The sequence below is a fragment of the Bos indicus x Bos taurus genome, chromosome 20 (genome assembly GCF_003369695.1).
Source record: "Bos indicus x Bos taurus breed Angus x Brahman F1 hybrid chromosome 20, Bos_hybrid_MaternalHap_v2.0, whole genome shotgun sequence".
In the NCBI taxonomy this organism is placed as follows: Eukaryota; Metazoa; Chordata; class Mammalia; order Artiodactyla; family Bovidae; genus Bos; species Bos indicus x Bos taurus.
The window spans coordinates 19,941,926-19,958,826 of NC_040095.1; the positions used below are offsets into that span (position 1 = coordinate 19,941,926).

The 16,901-nt window shown below is 40.6% G+C and overlaps 1 protein-coding gene across 6 annotated transcripts in view; it reads left to right on the forward strand.

Moving 5' to 3' along the window:
- Window positions 1-16,901, forward strand: part of PDE4D (phosphodiesterase 4D) — a 1,572,172-nt gene that overhangs the window by 1,356,131 nt on the left and 199,140 nt on the right. For all 6 annotated transcript variants that reach the window (XM_027520402.1, XM_027520399.1, XM_027520403.1 and 3 more), the window contains 2 exons: window positions 2,605-2,641; window positions 13,155-13,228. In XM_027520402.1, coding sequence (XP_027376203.1) covers window positions 2,605-2,641; window positions 13,155-13,228 — 111 coding nt within the window. The remainder of the gene's footprint in view (window positions 1-2,604; window positions 2,642-13,154; window positions 13,229-16,901) is intronic.

A 16,901-nucleotide genomic window follows, 5' to 3' on the forward strand; every position in this document is an offset into this window, starting at 1 on the left:
AAAATACCGTTGTCTGCACGTTTATCAATTCCCTAATCCTATTGACAAACTCCAGAGGAGAACGACTTTCTGATTTTATAGCCAGAGACAGGGAAGCGTGGAAGATCAAAAAGTTTACACAATATTCAGAAAGTAAGCCTCAGCCCGTGGCCCCTCTTCAAAGCACTAGCTCATCCAGCCACGTGTCATCCTGAAATTTGCAATGCATGATACTCAGAAGCAGCAGGTACTTTGTGGCCACTAATCCTTTGTAGCTTTGTCGGATTAGAAGTCTTCACTCAATAAAGTATAAACTTTCTTCTAATTAACTGCATCTCCTTTTCCTTCTGGGTTGGTTATAATAAAGTGTGGAAAGGTCATTGGCACGTGCGTTTCACACACAATCTTGAACTAGTTTACAAAGCTCTATTTTCAGGTGCTGCTGTCAGCTGAACTTGATTTGTTAAGAAGGCAAGAAGCTTTTCCTCATTTAAGTACTTGAATAGTTGATGGATCCCAGTGAAGTCTCTGTGAGGGTTTGCTTTTTGATTTCTCTCTTTCGGTTTCTTGTCAATTTGGCTGGCTTCTTATTATAGAAAGAATGAGGGGAGAAAATAAAATGCTGTAGTAAATACTGCAAAAGTAGCAGAAGGATGGCCAAAGTCATAGGGAGTAGTTCTTGACTGTGGTCGTTTCTCCCTGGAAAAACAGAATATTCAATAGTGCCCTGTGGAGCCTCACATTCCCCTGCCTCCAGTAGCGCTGGCTCAGAACTCAGCAGGCTTTGTCTTTGAGGAAGGGGAGAGGCTGCCCCAGCCCCAGGGACCAGGCGGGTGACTGGTTCAGCTCATGTTAACCAGAGCAAGTGACCGACACTTAGACAAAGACATTTTAAAAAATTATACATTCATTATATATTCAGAGATAATTTAAACCTTACATAATTTTGAAAAGGAAAGATTAGCTATTTATTAAGGACATTTGCCACTGAAATGCTAGAAATCTACTCTGACTAAAATGAGACAGTCTTGAGATATTTGGCAAAAACAATTTCTGGTCAAGTTAAGTCAAAAGAGTGAAATACCTCCATCACTAAAACTATAACTTCTTTTATGCTTTGACAGAGAAAGGGAAGCAAGATTGATAAATTACCCTAAATATTGTATATTCTAAATAAATTATTTTCAGTGCTTGGGAGTAAAATATAACCGAAGATAGAATTAAGTGTTTTTATATATCCTCACATGCTTTTCAGTTTAGAGTAATTAAAATCCAGTGTAATTCATGTGAAAAATGAAAAGACATTTCCGGGGATTAATATTTGAATGATGCTGTGCCTTTGTCAAGGTGGCTAAGTTCTTAGGAAATAAACTTGGTAATCAGGCAATTATATTGAATAAAGTGGAAGCAAAGATTGTATCTTTGAAAAGTATCTAGATTTTGTATGAGTTAAATTTTGGCTGTCTCCATAATCTCTCCAAAGCGCAGATGCCCCTCAAAAACATAATTGTGAAATGAAGAGGGTGCAAAATAACACATATTTCCTTAAAAGCGTGTACTATCCCTTTATTTTTCCCACACTTTGAATTTGAAGATCTCTGTGTAACTCGATGATGACCAAAACAACTGGTCTAATTATTGTTAACGATCCGTTTACTAACGTCATCCATATGCCGCTAGTGCTGAAGCATATTTCCTGAGTGTTGTTTTAGGTCACTCAAGCCCTTTCCAGAATTGTTCATGAGTGAGCGAACTGTTCAGCTGCAGTGTTCTCAGGGTCATGTCCTGAAGCTTTCTGTGTAGAATAATTCCATTCCCTTTTGATTAAAGGGCTCCAGCTACCTACATCAAGATATACCCCGTGGAGATTTTGGAAATCCTTCTCACAAACTGTTCATGCTAAGAAATACCACGAAAGAACTCTGGGCCTGGGTTTCTCACTTTCTTCCAAGTAGACTGTTGGCGCAACTTTCCTTGCCTCTCCTTGTCCCTCCAAGAGACGTCATGCTGACAGCTTGCCCTTGCATCCTGGCACTGTGTCACTCAGGTTGCTATAGCAACAGTACACACAGAGTAACATTCCCCAGTAACCACGGCGGCTGGGACCTGAGTCAGTTGAAAAGTTCCACTGGGTTTTTATTAGCATCTGATGCAGCCCCGTGTCATCTACAGTTCCAAGCCCATCCAAGGCTCACACACAGTGATGCTCAGGACCTTCCAGTGTTAGATGGTCCAGGGACCTCTCACCGGAGTCACTGCCATTGCTAGCTCCTTCCTAGGTGCCCCTCAATAATACCTATAATAAGCAGCCAAGAGTAAACTCAGGTCCTGTTGCTGGAACTCCGTTTCTACTGTTGTATATCCTGTGTGCTTAATAACTGTCAGTGACCTTGGTTGATAATCAAGAAGCCCCTCTTTTTACCTAGGGAACTGGTCAGTGGTTAACATCCCAGAAGACACATCTTCACCCTTGTGACTGAGAAGAACATGTGTTAAAGAATAAGGATGTAATTGCTGTAATTCTCCTTGGGGATTTATGAATATGAAACGTATTATTTAATATGGCTTGAAAGTGGTCCTAGAGTGACCAGTGTCATCTAACATGGGATTTGGTTTCTTTTTCAGACATGGAGATGACCTGATTGTGACTCCCTTTGCACAGGTAAGCACAGCTTGCTGCTGAACAGGTTTCTCAGTCCTCAGAAAGTTTTAATGGCAGGGATTAGTTCTGGTTCTTCATTCTAAATCTAACACAAGTACAGATACAAAGTCTGTGGTTCACTCAAGTAATCTGAAAGCAATGCTAGAGAATATAACTTTGTCCATATTGGTCTGTTTCTTATAAATCCATAGACCCAGAGAGTATCTTTGCTTCAAATTACAAATTGCCCAAGTGACATACTTAAGTGGGACCACATTTCCTTAATTGACATAAGCACTAGAAGAGGAAAGCTATATCATGGGTTAAATTACATTTAGTATAATTAGGTACATGATTAGTGCTTGAAATTCAATATTCCAATTCAACCTGATGCTTTATTTACTCTTCTTTTAAACATGGCATTTGTCCAGAGATTTAACTGAATGGCATATTTATGTTTATGAGTTCCTTTTAGGCATACAAATCATGAAAACACTTTAACCACATGATCCCAGAAATACTAGAAGGTGAAAAAAATCTAAAGAATTTTGGAATATAAAGTAGTTGATAACCTGATATTCTTAGTATAGACCAGTGCTTCTCAACTCTAGTTACACAGTAGAATCTCCTGGAAAGATTTTATCCCATGCTGCACCTCTGATCAATTGAATCCAAAAATCTGGACCCAGGCAGTATACTTTTTAAAACCCCAGTATTTTCTCAGGGAAAGTTGAGAGCTACTGGTATGGGCAGACTAGGGATCAGATCAGATCAGATCAGGTCAGTCGCTCAGTCGTGTCCGACTCTTTGCAACCCCGTGAATCGCAGCACGCCAGGCCTCCCTGTCCATCACCAACTCCCAGAGTTCACTCAGACTCACGTCCATCGAGTCTGTGATGCCATCCAGCCATCTCATCCTCTGTCGTCCCCTTCTCCTCTTGCCCCCAATCCCCCCAATCCCTTCCAGATCTCATTGGAAAAGATCAGAGTCTTTTCCAATGAGTCAGCTCTTTGCATGAGGTGGCCAAAGTACTGGAGTTTCTGCTTTAGCATCATTCCTTCTAGAATGCGATAAAACTGATTTAACCTGGGGCACGAAGCAGGTTTGGAGCAGAAAATGGCAACCCACTCCAGTATTCTTGCCTGGAGAACCCAATGGACAGAGGAGCCTGGTAGGCTGCACTCCACGGGGTCGCAGCGTCAGACACGACTGAGAGACTGAGCAAAGCCAGTTTAAAGTCAACAGTGACTGTTAATAAGAATGATCCAGAGGGTTAGAAAAATCATAATCAAGGCTAGCTACGTCACAACTAGCGCTAGCAACATAAGCAACTCACTAACTTCTCTATGACTTTTTTCCCCAGTTGGTAAAATTGGGGACTCAGCTGGTTTAAGATAGACCCCAGTCAAAGCCTTTCACCTGCTCTTGTGATGAATGTGCGTGGGCAAGCCTGTTCTCCTCTGTGAAATGACACAAGGCTACTTGTCTCATAAGGTTATTATCAAGAAATTGAAGTAACACCAAGCTTATTTCTAGAAAATAAAATACTTAGTGAATTTTGTGTTGTTATCAGCAAGGGTTCTTTGATCTCCAAAATTTCATAATAGGTATTGTTTTTAAAAATGAATAATGGCAGTGTTTGGGTAGCAGAATCATATATGTTTCTAACACTTTTTCAAATTTCCTGACTTTTTTTGAATTTATATTTATTTGTTTGGGGCTATGCTGGGTCTTCGTTGCTGTGCAGGCTTTTCTCTGGTTGTGGTGAGCAGGGGCTACGCTTTAGTTGCAGAGTGAGGGTTTCTCACTTCAGGGTTTCTCTTGTTACTGAGAGCCCCTCTGCAGCACGTAGGATCTTCCTAGCCCAGGGATCGAACCTGCATCTCCTGCACTGGCGGGAAGAGTCTTTACCACTGAGCCAAAAGGGAAATCCCAAATTTCCTGAAGTTTTTAATTGCTATAATTTAGATCAAGATTTAAGGAGTCCATAAATAGCAAAGTATGTAGTGATATTTTTTATTAATGCAGGCTATTAAAAATAGAAGAATACCACCACCACCCCTTTTGGAAGTTTAATGTCTCATTTGCTTAAAAGTTTGCTGGAGGTCATTAGTTCTTTCCAATAATTATATTTCTATGTTAAAAAAATTTACAATTGCGTTTCATCATATTTTGTGATAATAAAATCATACAAAGCTAAGGACTTTTAATTGATAGCTGTCAAGAACCCATAACTTTATATCTAAAGCTCAGTAACAGAGTAAATCAGGTAAAATAATATATAAATAACCATCATCAAATGTAAAAACAATCATTCCAACCTGAGTATATTTAGGTCACTATTCTTCTAACTAAAATCTCTAGGTGTTGTTGTAAGAAAAATACACTTAAATATGTAGTAAAATGTGAAAAAAAGTAATCTGTATATCTTATATCAAGTAATATGTGTTAGTCTCCCACTAATTGATAGATAAATTTCAACTTGAACCTTGCCATTAACACTCTTCAATTTTAAGGATATCTAGTCTTTTACATATCAGACATTTTCTGTAGAGTATTATAATTGATATACTGAGAAATATATTATGTAAAATATCACTTAGTCTGTGTCAATGAACTGTTTAACTAGGATGTGTACTTACTAATAATACCCTTGAAATTGGATCTTAGAATAAAAAACACTCTGTATAATTTGTGGGTATATATGATGCCTGAATCATATATAGATTCTTGGAGTCTACTTAGGAAAGTTTATGATTAGCTTAATGACTCATATCACCTTATGGAAGGTAGTTATTGCCCCAAGGCTGCAGATTCTTAAGTGGCTTCATCACAGCTTTCACAAATGGCCTTTTACTAGAGTATATAATCTAAAAAACTCTATGTATGTATGTGTTTCTTGCTCAGTCATGTCCAGCTCTTTGCGACCCCATGAACTGTAGCCCGCCAGGCTCCTCAGTCCATGGGATTCTCCGAGCAAGAATACTGGAGTGGGTTGCCATTCTGGTTTTCGACCCAGGGATCAAACCTGGATCTCCTGCACTGCAGACAGATTCTTTACCATCTGAACTACAGGGAAGTCCCTTCTCAAAGTTTTAGTATAGGTGAGAGTATTCACCATTTAATGCTAAATATTATAATGCTTAAATGGTAAGATGTTTTTGTCACTTGAGTTGAAACCAATATCATCGGTCAACTATACGATAGTTGGCTTTCACCAATAGACAGAGAAGACTGTAGACATTAATAGGTTATCCAGGGAAGTGTTGAAATAGGCCAAAAAATTCCCATCGTTCCCAACATGCTTTGGGATTGCTAATTTCACACTAGATTATTCCAATGAAAAAAGCCATACTACTTTCAAAATAAAACCTTCGGCATAGAAAAAATAAATATGAGTAAAAGGAAGAAGAAGAAAAGTTCCTATAATTCTTAACCCTGAAAGATTGACATTTTACTTTCTGCCCCTCTCAGTTTATTTTCCTGTGTGTATTGTTGTCGTTGTTTAGTCACTAAGTTGTGTCCTACTCTTTCCATCCCATAAACTACAGCACACCAGGCTTCCTTCTCATAATTCTTTAAAATGGGCCTCCTGCTGTCTCAGCTGCTCAGTGGCTCCTTCCAAGCCCATCTCATTGTCTGCCTCTTCTTGAGAACTCATTTCTTCATGCTTTGCCTTCATCTCCAAAACATGAAAGGATCCCTCCCTGTGGTTCCCCAGCCACAGTTTCCTGTGAAGCGAAGAGAATAAAATCTTAGGTTATGAGAGAAATTGGGAAGATGTGCAAGGTCATATTCCACTTTGATGGACAGAGCTGAACCTAAAGCATTGAGCATAGACATAACCTTCAGCAAAGATCCTCCACTCCCCCTCCATATTCGGTTCCCAAGTCTGTAACACTGTCAGGGTTAGAAATTCTTGCTGGTGTTCAATCTAAACACGTTTCCACTTGTAGTTTCTTATGTTCCCCCCGTAAGTTCAGAATCTTTTTGCTCCCCAGGAAGATAACAGCTCTAAATATTTTGTTGTTTTACATTTGAAATATTCTCCTGTGCTTATGCTGAAATCTTTGGGTTTGGGTATTCCCTTAGAGTAAGTGTTGACAGGAATGGTGTCATGTCACCTGATGCCACTTAGCAGCTGACCTTTTCCTCCCAAGGGTGAAGTCTCAATTTGGCCAGAGATCTTGAGGGGCCAAGGAACTCCAAGGAGGCACGACACTGATGCAGTACAGGGAACCCTGCTTTGTAATCAGTTGCCTCTGGCTCCACCTTTTCCGTTATTTGTATCACATCATGAATGACCGCCATGTAAAATTCTTAGTCAATCAGAATCCTCCCCTGGAAGTGTGCATTATTCAAAGAAGTGGAATCTTTAGTTCAACAAAGGACAGAAAAATATCCAGATATTATCTTGTATCCCCCACCCTCACATCATTCAGATGGAGCGAGATAGACTTGATTTAAAAGTACAGAGTAGGAACAGCCAAGTCATTTCACCTTTACTCTTACTGAAATTATAGCACCTAGGGTAATTTTAGGAAAAACGTGGTGGTTATTAACCTTGTAGAACATTACTATCCCGTGGTAATGGGACATTGTTGATTTTTTTTAAATGCCTCTGTATGTCTTTTCCTCATTGCACCCAGAAATAGCAATCTTGTGGTCTTGTCATTGAATCCAATAGGATCTCCTTATTTCTTTCTCTAAGGAAGAAGAAAATCATCAGATTTCAGTTGCGTCTACCTGTTGGGTTTTTTATCCTTCATTAAAATAAATTTCAGTAGCATGTTCTAGGAATCTAAATACTTTTGGGGTTGAACTATATGAAATTATCAGTATTCAACCTTTGCTGGCATACAAAGACAGCAAGCTCATATAGTTTAACCAAACATAACTTGGAAAGAGATTTTCTGCCAAAATGACCTTTCTATCTTGTAAATAATCACAATTTGGCTCCACTATTTTTTCTGGAAGCAAAACCAAGACAAAGAGTTCTTTCTCCCTCCTCAGCCCCTCCGCCCCACCCGATCTAAGGCCTGTGGCAACTCATGGTCTATGTTTTAATGCCATCTAGTGGCTTAACGTGTATCCGAAATGAAAACATCCTCAAAGCTATTTACTTCTTGGTTGTTGTTTTATTAAGCATGAGTTTTTAACAGGCCTGTCATTGCCCTTTTTTTTTTAAAAGCAATCTCCTCTTTAAGTCTTTTCCAGGAACTATTAATATAGAAGTACACGTTCCTTTTATGTGAATACGTTCAGATGTTTAATTTTTTAATGAAATCCACATTTGTCTGCCGTTTTCAGGGACTCTTTTTGGTTAATAAATGTTGAGAAATACCTAAGAAAGGGGACTTCTCCCAGCAGTCCAGTGGTTAAGACTTTTCCCTTCTCCTGCAGGGAACACAGGGAGCAGGGGCCAGGGAACTAAGAAATTTCATGCTGTGTGCTGCAGCCAAAGAAAAAAACCCCAAGAAAGTCTTAGATTAATGTGTGTAAATAACATTTGATCCCTCTTACAGGCCAATACAACTGTGTGCAAAAATTTCCATATCAGTGTCCTAATTATCTTTTCTAAAATGTTCTCCTCTTTCCCAATGTATTTTGACCTTGAATTATTATGCTTTTGCTTGGAGGGGCAGAAGAAAAAGAAATGACCCTAATTTTGTAACCGTTGAGCTGTTAATATGGGAGAAAAACCTCAGGGACCTTTTGGTTAGTAATCATTAAAGACTGATGAAAACTATCAGAGTGTTAGAGCTCTGACTACAGCGCTTAAAGGTTTGAATTCAAAGGGCATGAGAGCTGCTCTGTAACAAAAGTGAATAATTAAACCCTAACTCAGGGGCTTGTGTGAAACTGTTTCTGGTTCTTCCCCTACAACCTGCAGTAGCAGATGCTTCACTCTTTATGTTCTCCAATGCCAGTGAGAAACCACGAAGTCTAACACAGTGCCTTTGGGTTGTGTCACCCAGGATCACTGAACTTGGCCCAGGGCAACACCCCTTGTAACATTTGATTGGCACTTCTATTTATACTTCCGCTGCTATCATAAATGTCATGATGCAGAAGATAATAGTTAATGCTTAATATAACATTATGAAATGTTATTTGCCCTCAGTTCAGTTCAGTTCAGTTGCTCAGTTGTGTCTAACTCTGCGACTCCACGGACTGCAGCAAGCCAGGCTTCCTTGTGCATCACCAACTCCCAGAGTTTACTCAAACTCACGTCCATCAAGTCGGTGATGCCATCCAACCATCTCATCCTCTGTCGTTGCCCTTCTCCTCCCACCTTCAATCTTTCCCAGCATCAGTGTCTTTTCAAATCAGTCAGTTCTTCACATCAGGTGGCCAAAGTATTGGAGTTTCAGCTTCAGCATCAGTCCTTCCAATGAATATTCAGGACTGATTTTCTTTAGGATGGACCGGTTGGATCTCTCTGCTGTCCGAGGGACTCTCAAGAGTCTTCTCCAACACCACAGTTCAAAAGCATCAATTCTTCAGAGCTCAGCTTTCTTTATAGCCCAGCTCTCACATCCATACATGACTACTGGAAAAACCGTAGCTTTGACTAGATGGACCTTTGTTGGCAAAGTAATGTCTTTGCTTTTTAATATGCTGTCTAGATTGGTCATAGCTTTTCTTCCAAGGAGCAAGCATCTTTAATTTCATGGCTGCAGTCACCATCTGCAATGAATTTGGAGCCCCCAATAATAAAGGCTGTCACTGTTTCCACTGTTTCCCCATCTATTTGCCATGAAGTGATGCAACTAGATGCCATGATCTTAGTTTTCTGAATGTTGAGTTTTAAGCCAACTTTTTCACTCTCTTTTACTTTCATCAAGAGGCTCTTTAGTTCTTTGCTTTCTGCCCTACTGTCTGCCCTGCTATTTGTCTTACTACAAGAAAAATAATGTAATACTTGCACCCATGGGGAATGATATAGCTACAGGTTATTTACTGGCAGTGTTTGTAAAACTGAAATTTAGGAGACAATCTAGAAGTCAACAAATGACATATATACCCTACCATGTATAATATAAATAGCTAGTGAGAAGCTGATGTATAGCATAGGGAGCTCAGCTCATGTTCTGTAATGACCTAGGTGGGTGGAATGGGGAGGTGGGAGGAGGCTGAACAAGGAGGGGGTATATGTATACTTAGAGCTGATTCACCTTGTTGTACAGCAGAAACTAGCACAACATTGTAAAGCAATTATACTCTAATCAAAAAATAAATTAAAAATAAAGTCAGTGAGGAGAGGGGACAGGCAGCTGATTGGGGGGGGTAGCTAAAAGGGAAATTTCTTTCTTCACTTTTTATTTTGAAATATTTCACCCATATAAGAGAAATTATCTAGTGACTTTCCGAAATACAAGAATAAAAATCAGCAGTTTAAGAACTAGAACAGTGCCAATATTTTAATGCCCTGAGTATCCCTCCCAGAGCCCATCTGTCTGCCTTCTCTCAGGAATAATAATTTTGACTTTTATCTTTGTTATTGAGAAGGAGACAGTTGACTTTTGTTTAAACTTTGTACCATGTGAAGATACAGATTATGCAAAAATAAATACAAAATTTAAAATTAAATTTAAATTAAAAAACAATAAATTTATCTAATTTAATATCTTCATTATAACGAAGGCAGAAACCTTTACACAGAAAAACAAGTGGAGTATGTCTTTCATGAAGTAATGCTTGCTTTCAAGTGAGCATAGAACATGAATTACCTGTGATACTATTTCTATTTGTCCAGCTGTCAGATGCAGTGTACTTAATGTAACTTATTAAAAATGAAGTTCTCAGAATTCTGAAGTCAACATTTTGCCTAGAACAAGGATCAACCGGAGGGGGGTATAATAATCTTATTCAAAATGCTGAATTAGTGTATTTGATATTCAATTCTTAAAGCATAAATTTAGCCCGCATGGTTTAATGACAGTGGATCATTTGTCAGAATTCTTTCTGCATCATTCAAGATTTCATGCCTAATAAAAGACATCATGGTTTGATGTCAGCAGTTGGCTATTTGAGTACTTCGTCATAGGCAGCATGACCTTTCAGCACTGTGAGTTGTTCATATGCAATAGTGAGCCAGATTTTTCCAGTGACTGAGTTCATCGTGATTGGCACCTTAGGAAACATCATTAACTCCTGATGCCGTAGGTCACTCCCTGTGCATGTTCACCCGTGTCCAACTCTGGGACGTCATGGACTGTAGCCGGCCAAGCGTCTCTGTCCATGGGATTTTCCCGGCAAGAATACTGGAGTGGGTTGCCATTTCCTTCTCCAGGGGGTCTTCCTGACCCAGGGATCGAACCTCATCTCCTAAGTCTCCTTCATTGGCAGTGCTGCAGATTCTTTACCACTGAGCCACCTGGGAAGTCACTCTCAACAGTTTCCCAGTGACTTACAAGAATTAATGCCAGTTTCAAAAATATCTGAGATATTTTTGTCTTAAAATTTAGACTGACTTTAGTCTAGGTCAGTGCCAAATGACAAAATTCTGGAAACAGTTCTGGAACTGTTGGAGCAATTATAAAAACTTCACCCCGACAGTGTATTGTCAGTGATGGGTCTTAAGTAAGTTTCCTATGCACACACCAAATCATTACATAGACTGTCGCCATAGTGGGCTAATAGTCACTGAGTGCCTTCTGCTTGCCAAGCATTGTTCTTGGCACCTAACCTGCCATGTCACTTCATTTTCACGGCAACCCTTTGAGGTAGATGTTACTATGCATACGTGTGTACTCAGTTGCTTCAGTCATATCCAACTCTGCAATCCATGAACTGTATCCACCAGGCTCCTCTGTCCATGGAATTCTCCAGGCAAGAATACTGGAGTGGGTTGATATACCCTCTTCCAGCGGATCTTCCCAGCCCAGGAATCAAACCCATATCGCCTGTGTTTCCTGCATTGCAGGCAGGTTCTTTACCCAATGAGCCACCTGGAAAGCCCAGATGTTGCTATAAAACCTGTTGGTCACTCAGTCATGTCAGACTCTTTGCAATGCCGTGGATTGTAGCTCTCCAGGCTCCTCTGCCCATGGAATTCTCCAGGCAGGAATATTGGAGTGGGTTGCCATTCCCTTCTCCAGGGGATCTTCCTAATCCAGGGATCAAGCATGGGTCTCCTGCATTGCAGGTAGGCTCTTTACCATCTGAGCCATCAGGGAAGTCCAGATGTTACTATACTGGTTTACAGATGAGAAACTTAGGGTCAAAGAGACGGTAGAATTTTATAAGTTCACACACTGACTATGTAAGAGAGCCAGGCAACCTGGGTTGTTATGTGGTACCTAATGAGACATCTGAAATATATATTCTAGATAAACATGCTGGTTGTCACCCAGATGACCCATAATCTAGGGTCTAATATAGACCCATAATATAGAGTAATGGCAACCCACTCCAGTACTCTTGCCTGGAAAATCTCATGGGCAGAGGAGCCTGGTGGGCTGCAGTCCATGGGGTCACGAAGAGTCGGACACGACTGAGCAGCTTCACTTTCACTTTTCACTTTCATGCACTGGAGAAGGAAATGGCAACCCACTCCAGTGTTCTTGCCTGGAGAATCCCAGGGACGGCGGAGCCTGGTGGGCTGCCGTCTATGGGGTTGCACAGAGTCAGACACGACTGAAGTGACTTAGCAGCAGCAGCAGCATAGACCCATAATATAGGAGTCTAATATAGACTCCACCCTGGGGAGACTTGTCCATTCTAGGAGAAAGTGAGGGGGGTAGGTGGAGATACAGTACTCTTGTCACTTCTGTCTCCTGGTCTTTAGATTCTTTTGCCACTTTATAGTTTCACTACAAGTAGAAAAAGGAAGAGTTATTAGAGACAGTGGGATCCCTTGGTATGTGTATATGTTCGTGTCCATGTACTCATTTATTCAACAAATTTGTCTTGAGTATCTTCTGTGGGCCAGACGCTGTACGCATCCAGAGCAGTCTCATTTTGCTTGAGACCTTATAATTCATGATTCAGGTAACCTTAATGAAGAAGAGAATCTCTGTTTACTAGAATAGCTATGTGGTAAAGGTGAGAAAACAATTTAAAGTATACTTAGTTTGCTGACTTCAAGACTGTAGCATTCTTGGTGAAGATACTGAGGATAATTTTGTTTTACATTTTTTACCTAAAGTGAGACTTTAATATTTTACATGATGTGATTTCAAATTTATATAAGAGGCAACAGCAGCCCTCTCTATATATTTCCTGGGATACTGTTTTACTGACTGGGGAATCCAGCAACACTATGAAAACTGCTGCTAATGTCACCATATTCATAGACAGTGTGGACAAATATCTGGAAAATCCCTAAGTCTGGCCTCTCTGGATTTCAAATAGATCCATGTCACCTTCACCAGGTGCTAGGAGATTCTTCAGTACTATATGAAGCTAAGTTGCAAGCAATATTAAACTTTCCCTTAGCAAACTGTTTTTAAAAATCACCAAACCATTTCATATTGCATCAAAGAGGGCCTTATTTCAAGAAGTTTAAGTAATCCTTTTTTCTTGTAGGTCTTGGCCAGCCTGAGAACTGTACGAAACAACTTTGCTGCATTGACTAATTTGCAAGACCGAGCACCTAGCAAGTAAGTTATTCTTTTTACCCCCACCTTCCAGCCAATCTTTTAAATAGTGTTTTCTCAGTTTGCTTGAGCTCAAGGCAATATATTAGATTTCTCTGAATCATTGCCGTGGTGTCTAACCATTTACACTAAGTCATATGAAGTCCTGTTAATTTACTATAAATACTTTGGAGTGATGGTTCTCATATCAGAAATGAATCAGGATGACAAATAAATATGGTGATTCCATCTGTCAGAGATCACCTGGCATGATCAGTCCTCTGCCTTGTCACACACAGGGTAACTTTATAGTTTGGGCTTACTTCATAAATTAACCATTGACAAATAATGTCATCAAGACTTGAAGTTAACCCAAAGGCATCCTCTCAATTCTAGCACAACCATTACTTGGGGAAGCCTCATATCACAGGCGTGTGTGTTAGTCTCTCAGTTGTGTCTGACTCCTTGCAACCCTGTGGACTGCAGCCCTCCAGGCTCCTCTGTCCATGGGATTCTCCAGGCAAGAATACTGGAATGGGTTGCTATTCCCTTCTCCAGGGGATCTTCCTGACCCAGGGATTGAACCCCAGTCTCCTGCATCTCAGGCAGATTCTTTACTGTCTGAGCCACGAGAGAAGACTCATATCACAGGAAAGATCTCTAATTCTCCTGCTGTTACTGACTCGGATGAGCAGTTAACAAAATTGGGATTTATGGGATGACAGGGGAAGGAAGTGTTTGAAAGAGAGAAAGATGAGAAGGAAAATAACTATAACTTGGGGGTTCCAATAAAGATGGGAAATGAAACAAAAAAGAAAATTAATTTTCCAATATTAAATGGAAAACTGATTAGTTATTCACATTCCATTTTTGTGATAACCTATTATGAATAATGAGGGCTTCTCAGGTGGCTTAGTGCTAAAGAATACACCTGCCAAGGAGGAGACTCAGGTTCGAGCCCTGGGTCTGGAAGATCCCCTGCAACCCACTCCAGTATTCTTGCCTGGGAAATCCCATGGACAAAGGAGCCTGGTGGGCTACAGTCCATGGATACAACATAGCAACTAAACAACAACAACATTATGAATAATAATATTATCATTAAAATATCAACTCTAAAGAATTTTCGAGGAAAAAAATTCATTAAATCAATATTAAGAGGAAAGTGAATAAAAATGTATTTGAACTTATCTATGCATATAAAATTTTGTTGTAATTACTACTTCTTAAAGAAGACACAGAAAAAAATCTAAACTTTCCATCCCATAATAGCAGAATCTACCTCCCAAATTCACTTTTCTTGTGACTAAAAAAAGCTCTGGCCGTTATGCCCATACTTTCTGTGACAGAACAAGGTTTAAATTAAAAAAATCAGTATAAATGCCACAATGCAAATAATTGGAATGGAACTCAGAAGGTTCAGTTGGCTTTCACATTTTTGCAGGTAATGCAATTTTGCAGTCCTATTCCCTCAGCCTAAGCATTTTTCACCTCCCGCTTCCCCTCTTCATCCACTGGGCTAACTGTAATTCATTCTTTAGGTTCCAGCTTAAAATGTAATTTCATTTGGGGTACTGTCTCTAAGTAACACCCCACACGCATCCACACCCACGGGACCCAGCCCGGGTGCTGTGCCTATCCACCACCTTCTGATTACATCCTGCCCTTCACCCCTATTTTAGCACATTCCTCTCAGTATTGCAGTTGCCCGTTCTCTTGTCTGAATGCTGCTTAAGAATTTCAGGTCCCAGAAAGCAGAGGTTGTGTCTGGTTCATTTTTGAATTCCCAGTGCCTAGTGTAATACCCAGCACAGTCATTTTTCTGCACGCACTTGACGGCTGGAAGGGTGACACAGAAATCCAGCTTGGGAAGCCTAAGGGTATGTTTCAGGCTGCGTGCTCATTACCAAACGTGTCTTCCGTGTTCCAAGCCCCCTTGGTGCTTTTGGCATTTGGCAGCTTCCAAGTTCCATCACCTTCTCTTTGGAAAGTCGCAGCTCTGCAGGAAAAATGGTTACTGGTGTCCCTTCTGAACTTTTCAACCTCAATTTTTGTCCAGGAAATTGAGATTTTTGTCTTTGGAAGGTGAACAAAAAGCTTTGTAACTAATTCCTTTTACGCTTCCTTCAGCCTTGGTCATTTGAGTAGCAGCGTCTGTACCTGTGGGCAGGCAGACAGTTGTTCAGCAGGCGTGACGGCATCAGGCTAGTCTTTCTGTCCCCAGAGAGATCATCTGAGGCCTCTTCTATATGAGACAACGGTTTTCAACTGACTCACAGGGGCAAAACAGATTCAAATGGAAAAGAGCAGCTAAGAGGAGGGTAGAAAAACATAATTTATGCCTGAACTTGACCAGCCTTATAGTGCCCTGGGTGAAGTCAAATTAAACAGTATTATCTGGTGGACTTGTTTTTCTGGGCTTCCCAGGTGGCTTAGTGGTACAGAATCTGCCTGCAAATGCAAGAGACACAGGAGACTGGGTTTGATCCCTGGGTCCGGAAGATCCCTGGAGTAGGACATGACTACCCACTCCAGTATTCTTTACCGGAAAATTCCATGGACAGGGGAGGCTGGCAGGGTGCAAAGAGAGAGACATGACTGAACACACAGAGCACAAAGGTATTTGTAGTCTCTCTTTTGATTGAAACAGATTTGTACCTTCTTTATGGCTTCAAACCCAATCAGCCTTCTCAGGTATCAGAATAGTAGGACTCAGTCTACACACAGATAAACTCTATTCTATTCAGTGATAGCAAAAATGGATATGGCAAAATGGTTCATCACATCATGACTTGAGGGAACCATTATTTCCCACTGGGTACTCACAATGCCACTAGAACACTCCCAAGCCCACCCTTGGATTTTGTGGAAGTATATGCTAGGGGCTTCCCTGGTATCTCAGCTGGTAAAGAATCTGCCTGCAGTGCAGGAGACATAGGTTCAATCCCTGGGTTGGGAAGATCCCCTGGAGAAGGAAATGGGTACCCACTCCAATATTCTTGCCTGGAGAATTCTATGGACAGAGTAGCCTGGCAGGCTACAATCCATGGGGTCATAAAGAGTTGGACGTAACTGAGCAACTTTCACTGCACTAGCTTGCATAATCCACCATTTCTGAATCCTACAAGAAGTGCATTTGGAAGGATATATCTGAAGCCCTGACCCCTGCAAGCCCTCACTTGCTCACAGCTGACTTTTGGTAACTTGCTGCTAGTTCCTGTCCCCCTGCTCTTCCTTGTCCTTGAGATTTTCCATTCCAGAAGTGAGTTCTGGCTCATTCTTTGTTAAATGATTTATCACTGTAGCTGTGGATCAAATGATTAATATTTTCTGCTGTTGTTACTTGAAATATCAAGTTCCCAAGTGCCAGTTGTAGGGTTGATATCAAAAGAAGATAATAAGTAACAAGCCCATGATTTGGTTTTCAAAACTATAGAAATGTTTTAGAAAATATTTCTTCGATACCTTTTCCAGACAAAATCAATACTTCCTAAATGTTCACAGCTGCTACTGCTAAATCGCTTCAGTTGTGTCCGACTCTGTGTGACCCCAGAGACGGCAGCCCACCAGTCTCCCTCGTCCCTGGGATTCTCCAGGCAAGAACACTGGAGTGGTTTGCCATTTCCTTCTCCAATGCATGAAAGTAAAAAGTGAAAATGAAGTCGCTCAATTGTGTCCGACTCCCAGCGACCTCACG